Genomic DNA, 6807 nt, shown 5'->3' with positions numbered 1-6807 from the left:
GGTAATCAATGAAACTTTCAAAAAGGTGTCATTTCTCTTCTGAAACCGAAGGAGAAGAATAGGTGAAAGGCTTAGGGTATGATAAGTGTAAAACATGCATGCAAGTTCAAAACCCTCTTGTAATCCCACATGTCCCTTTTCTTTAAGTTCCTCAAACACGTACCCACCGTACGTTTCCAAGTGTCACTTCTTTCTTTTATCTTCCTTCATGTTTTGCCCTCTTCTCATTGGCTTATATCACCCTCTTATACCTCAAACCTCACTCCCACTAACTTCCCCTTACCTTCTCTCTTCTCTGTTTCTGCATTTTGGAATTGTTTGTTAAGAGGAGTTTTCAATTTCTCCTTTATCAAAATGATGCAGACTTTGAATCCTTACCCTTCAACCTCAAAAACAGCTGAGATCATGGCTAGATACAGGCCTATAGCACCAAAACCAGAGGTTCCAACAAGTCCTGTTTCTGAAAATAATCCTAGTGGCTTGCCAGCAAATATTAACAAATCTCCTTTCTTGAGGAATGTATGGCCTCAGTTGCAAGCAAGGCCTACAAGAACTAGGAAGAGAGGAAGAACTGCCCTTGGTCCACCTACTATGAAAAGAGCCAGAACTAATTACCTTCCTGCAGTCCAATTTCCTCATTATCAGGTAATGGCTGCTTCACCTGCTCATAGACCAAATGCGGTTCCCCACTTCTCTATAATCCCAAATCTTGTCCCTCTTAAATGTGGCTTGGGTACCCCTGTCACAACTCCAGCAAATTCAATAGCACTCCCTCTTCTTTCTTGTACTACAACAACTCTTCCTCTGCTAGTGGAGAAAAACTCAGGAGAGGAAAGAGGGATAGATTTGAACTTAGCAGCTGATGTACCTGAAGAATTAGATTTCATGCCACAATTAATGCAAGGATCTACTAGTCCTAAGAGCCCTGGTGTTATCACTCCGCGGCCAGTGCGGCCAGTTGGGTCAAGTATTTCAATTGGGTGTATTAATGAGGAGGCTCCAGATGGTGGAACTAACAAGAAATGTGTGAAAAAACCAGAGGAAGTGGAGGAAGAAGTTGAAGCAGAGGCCTTGCCAGCTGTTATATCAGACTCGAATAACAAAGTAAGGTTAACAAATTCAGCATATAAAGAAATGGTGGGTCAACCTGAATGTTGTTGGCTGGATTACATGAGTGGCAATGCATGCAAGAGAATTGGTGGGGAAGTGATGCTTGAGTTCTTGGATTCAAAAAGTGTGCCAATGTCATCGGATGGATTTACTTGTTGGGTAAAGATAGAATGGGGAGCTGACAAAGGGAAAAAGAATTCTGTTAAAGCTTTTTGCAATGCTGTGAGGTTAGCTTGCCAGTCTAAGGATTATGTCTTTGAGTGGAGGTTCCATACTACAGATGATGATGCTCCTGAATCTGCTTCCAGTATTTAAACAGTTTTTCAAGTGTAAATATAGTTAACTCGTTTAATGTTGTAGAGTAAACCTTAAGCAATATAGTATCAGTGTATAAAGAGTAGGAAATGAGTGTTAGTTAATTATGTTTGATGGTTGTTTCCAGCTTCAAGTACGACATGCAAAATGGTAGATCTGCAATGATCTACAAGTACAAAGCTATGTGCCAATGTCAAGTTTATAAGTCACTAGTTTTCTTCTTTCGGTTCTCTGTACATATTTTACTAGCTTAGTTCAACACACAAGAAGCGAAAGGGACAGACTACGTCCTAGTGGTGAACTGAGTACAAGTTTTAAAAACCTAGCTAACGTAATGCACTTTTGTCTATTGGACCATGATAATTCGATAGCAAACGAAAATTATTGGCTGAATACGTGTTACAATTCCAATGATAAAAGGATTTCCACCTGTCAGAAGTGGCAACTCTTGAAGGCAGCGCAGCAGCGTGGAAATTGAACGTACAAAATATCCATTAGCCTCCCTTGGACTCTGGTGGGGGGCCCTTCCATTTGAAGTTGTCTGCATATGATTTTGGCTGTAGCAGGATATAAAGTTCATAAATATAAGACTCACTGTGCCCGATAAATGGTTAACTAAGCCACCATAAGACTCCATTTCAAGAACCAATTCAAATACGTGGTCTTTGAACTGGTGTACGTCCCACGAACGGATAAAAAATTAACAAAAGAGAACAAATTATAAAGGATAATAAATAAACTAGAGAAGTTCCAACTAGCTGCTTCCAGTTATATGGAATTTTCAGCATGAGAAAATTTAAAATGTTTTCTGAAGGGTTAAAGCCCATAAATTCAAGTGCGGTACTTAAGATGTCGCATCCCTGAATACTCTTGAAAGTATAAATGGATAAAAAGTTGTCTCTACTCTTTCAAAGCAAGTTTGCAGGAAATCATGAAGTAAGGAAACATGATAGGAATGAGTGAATGACCTTATGAGCATTCTGCTTCCACTCTTGTATTCCTTGTGGCTCAAATCTCAGTTGCTTTCTTAAAATGAATAAAAAGGTTCGAGTTTCCAAAACTTAGACCAGGGTTTCTACAACAAATATGTATCTTTATAACAGCTAAGCTCATGATTTTGAAGGAGAGGAAACATAAGTGTTTCATCCAAAAATTAACGGAATGGAAAGTCTGATTGGGCAGGCGTCCTAAAAAACATGGAACAACATGGAGTAGAGAAAATTCATACCTTCAACAACGGTGTATGAAACTTCTTGACCTACAAATCAAGAGAAAGTAAGAAACCATACTTCCCTGAACTCTTTTATACAATCAAAAAGAAACAACAACTGGTAGCTCCCTATAATAAGTCTAATTTGGTATTTAGAAGATTAAAGTACATTATTGAGATAACATGTTAAAATGTAATTACAATGTAAATTTATTTAACACTTAACAGTGTATATAAGCTAATCCATCTTGAAATACTCAAAAGATCACTACAGAAGGTTAAATTGCTGGCAGTATTGCTGTAACATTAAAAAGCAATCGAACAGAATAAGGAGCAGTCCACATTCTAACCTCAAAGATCTCTGAAGGTCATTATCACGATATTATTTAAAGAAAATGCACTTGGTAAGGTCTTTGAGGTTAGTTGCTTGAATCCCAATCCAATGTCCTGATCCTAACTAGTTCAGTCTTATAGGAAGTGCCTAACTTGGCAAGTAGATAGAATTTGAACTCATAATCTCGTCAGTTTTGTGTTCCCTTTAGCAACAGTGCTATATCTTTACAGTGAAATGTTCTTTGGTTCTTAGTTCTTAATTTTCAGGTGAGTTTATTACCTTTGACGGATCCAATTCTATTCCTCGGCGACTCACAATGAACCCAAGTAGTTTTCCGGCAGGAACCCCAAATGCACACTTGGCGGGATTCAGCTTCAAGTTGTACCTTCTTAGTCTGTTGAAGAACTTTCTCAGATCTTCCATGTGGTCAGTGGCTCTCTTGGATTTGATGATGACGTCGTCTACATACACCTATTCCCAACTTCAAAAGAAGCTTAAAATCTAGTAACTCACTCTCGATAATCCAAAAGTGCTACTCCATTCATTTTAGAAGCTTGATGATTGAAGGATTCTATCGCAATCTATGCCTATAAGGTGAATCTTAAACAAAGCTCTGTATGTTAGACTGCAAACAAGATCAACAAAGTTGGCCTTGGAACATAGTCAAGCTAGTGTATCGTGTAGTGACAATTGGTACGAAAATTGATTTGATGTTCAAGTTCTAGTGAAGCTAACCTCTATGCAAGTGGCCAGCTCTCTTTCTCCTTCTCTTTTTCTTTTCTTACAAATCTGATCAACTTTTTCTTTTACCGTTGTTTTCTCTTTCATTAATTTAACTAATATCTCAATATCTTTCTTGCCTGCTACTTTGTTTCTCTCTTGAAATAACTCTCAAAGGAAATACTGTCCATAATATAGTACTCTCCTATATCACATGCATGCAAGATCGAAAACCTCTTGTAATCCCACATGTCCATTACATGGAAATAGCAACAGATTTTCTAAAAGTGCCAAAGGAGCAACCAAAACAATATATATTTATTAAGGAAAACAAAAACAATGGATAGTGCTCGAAGCACTTACAGTGTACTCCCAACCATGTTTCTCAGCAAATGCCTTTGCTGCTTCTACGCTATCAAAAGATAACCCTGCCTCACCAACATTTGATAGAGGGTCTCCTGTGGATGTCCATCCCATCAATGGATTTTCCCACCTAAAAGATGCAATCAAACAGATGCTTGACTACTGTAGAATCAATTAAAATTTGATATCAGAAATAAAAGGTCTATCAGCCAAAAAGAAGCAGTTTCTAGAAATGCTGCTCAGAGATTTGAGAGACAGGGCATGTTGGAGAAAGAAACTAACTTAGAGAAACGTTCGCTCATAGACAGGTACACATTTGCAAGGATTTGTTGCATCGGATAATACTTGAATATCCAAAGTGAAATGTCTCCAGAGAATAAAATATAGTAACTGTTTTATCATGAAAAAAGGTAAGGAACGGTGTGTACTTCTGTGTGGACAAGAAATTTATTCTCCACTTTCCAACCTTTCCAGAGCCTTGTTGGCTTGCAGTTCTAGCAGGTGAATAAATAATGACCTGAAGATGCAATGTTCAAAATTTCCCAGTGAAAGTCTATCCTCAGATCCATTAAACTGTCCAGGAAAAGAATTAACCATCTCTGTTGAAGAACTCTAGGTATGACCTATATACTTCTTTGGATGAAAAAGGAGGTATAAAAAACTAATATAACAGAAATCCTTACGGTCATCTGGAAGAATAAGAACAGTAATTTCCGTAAAACAATAATGAATTGCATCGTATCCACGTTTGATTTACACTCAAAAATACCAAAGCTAGAAAGACATTCGGCATCCCAGCATCTCACTCCCTTTTTGTAGAAAAAGGAAGAAATAAAGAACAAATAGGAAAAAGTTGCAAGCTACAGAAAGCAACCATACTAAGCGCTTCATTTGCTTACTTCTAGGAAACGTTTTGTTCTCTAATATGTTCTTGTAAAGCTTCCTGATCTACACTAAAGAAGGAAACAATTTGCATTTCTATTATACTTTTCTAATAAAAACTCCAAGGCAATCTGAAGTATTTTGGTTGTTTGTAATGAAATCATTGCTTTGACAAGAACAACCAAAATTCCAAATGGAACTGAGCTGATAGAAATAAATGAAAAATTCTGAATTTTCTCTACCTATTTTATTTCCAGTCAACAATGTTTGCTTACAGGCTTGCAGACGAGTGGAAATGCAGTGTGTCAATCAATCAAAGTAGACATACAATATGAGTGAAACTAATTAAGATGGAAATATTACAAGTTAGAAGGAACAAAAATTGTTACTAAGCGACTTGTTAAACTCTTCATCCACTACGCTTCTAGTAAATGTGATTAATTAACATAGTAAATCTCTTAAATTTTGATTTGCTTCTCTCTTTCTCGTTAGCTACTGCAAATTAATAGTGAACCAAGAAAATTATACATTGAGGCAAACATAATGTACAGCTCTTGTTGAATCTTTACTGCTCGCCATATTTTGAGACAGTAAAACAAAATGCGCCTTAAATTTATTCATTAATAATGAAATTCCAAAATTCGTAAACTGCGCAAATTATAATACTTCCTCTATCACAAAAGTAATTTGAAGTACAAGAATTATACTGGGGCAATCAGTTTTAACATTTTATTGAAATTAACATATTTAGAAACCACATACACAATATATGACTCACAATAATCTATTACCTCAAAATATTTTAGAAGTAATTGAAAAATTCGTACAAAAAGAGTAAGGATTATCAGTCAATTTTAAATACTAGGAATTAGCTCAGAATCTGCTCATGAAAGCAAGTCACAATTTTACTTCACAATGAAACATAAAATATTCGGTCTGTTGGTTTACTCTACATTCAGCATCACAGACGACCTTAATATTTCCAAATATTGAACTTGAAGTTCGATCAACAGCAAATTTGGAGAGTAAATTTAGTAATTAAGAACCGTAAACAAATATTCTGCCCAAATAAAAAGCAACGGTAAGGATTTAACAGTGTCATAAGCCATAAGGTTGATGAAGTACATACTCTGCGACGAAGGTGTTCCTGGGGAATTCCAGAGACCATCCCTACTTCCCCGGGTTTGATTTCCACCAACGCATCGGCGGAGGAAGACGACGATGATGATGACCAAAACATCGTCGAACAAACCGGTGAAGATCGGAGAGGCTGAAACCTAGTGAACGGACGCCGGAGAAAATTCGCCATTGCAGAACCAAATCGTAATCATGTGAAATTGCGCTATGAATGAGCGGGAAACAGTTGAAATGGACATGTTAGTTTCTGGCAGGTGCTAATGCTATGCTCGCATAAGAAGGTTCCAGCTATTTCTTTTGGGTTTCAATTGGGCCTACTCTGTGTTTGGGGCCAGCAAAAGTTTATTTGGGGGCGAATACGCCAGGAATTTTTACATCCATCTAGTAAACTATATTACCCTCCATGCTTAACTTTTAATATAATTATCTTCTATATATCTATTTACCATTTATATATTATTTTAGGATTTTAATGGTATTAATTAGTCTCCTAATTTTACTCAACCGTATATTCTCACTCCTCCAAGTTTCTCTCTCTAAATCCCACCACCTCACTCACATATCAAACCACACCCCACGATTTCCTCTTCAATTACCCACGATTTCATTTTCTAAAACCAGCGAAAATCTGTAACCCCTCCACCATTGACAACCATTAAAAGTTTTGAAGCTTTGAATTCGAATTTGGGTTTTCAAAAGACATTTATTTGTTTGGATTGGATGTTGTTGCAAATAA

The 6807-nt window shown here is 36.9% G+C and overlaps 2 protein-coding genes across 2 annotated transcripts; one reads left to right on the top strand and one right to left on the bottom strand.

The window, feature by feature from the left end:
- Positions 1-354: 354 nt before the first annotated feature.
- Positions 355-1425, top strand: LOC107804052 (uncharacterized). Its single transcript, XM_016627870.2, has one exon. The coding sequence runs from the start codon at positions 355-357 to the stop codon at positions 1423-1425; it is 1071 nt and encodes a 356-aa protein (XP_016483356.2).
- A 167-nt stretch (positions 1426-1592) lies between these two features.
- On the bottom strand, positions 1593-6392 carry LOC107804054 (NADH dehydrogenase [ubiquinone] iron-sulfur protein 4, mitochondrial). Its single transcript, XM_075232629.1, has 6 exons — positions 6064-6392; positions 4481-4569; positions 4053-4182; positions 3249-3440; positions 2654-2683; positions 1593-1982 (listed from the first exon to the last, which is right to left on the bottom strand). The coding sequence occupies exons 1-6, from the start codon at positions 6241-6243 to the stop codon at positions 1920-1922; spliced, it is 684 nt and encodes a 227-aa protein (XP_075088730.1). The 5' UTR covers positions 6244-6392; the 3' UTR covers positions 1593-1919.
- Between the last annotated feature and the right edge of the window lie 415 nt (positions 6393-6807).

Source organism: Nicotiana tabacum, chromosome 16 (assembly GCF_000715075.1).
Source record: "Nicotiana tabacum cultivar K326 chromosome 16, ASM71507v2, whole genome shotgun sequence".
NCBI classification, from domain to species: domain Eukaryota; kingdom Viridiplantae; phylum Streptophyta; class Magnoliopsida; order Solanales; family Solanaceae; genus Nicotiana; species Nicotiana tabacum.
Note: the sequence above shows the minus strand (reverse complement) of the source record. Positions and strands in the feature narration are given on the sequence as shown.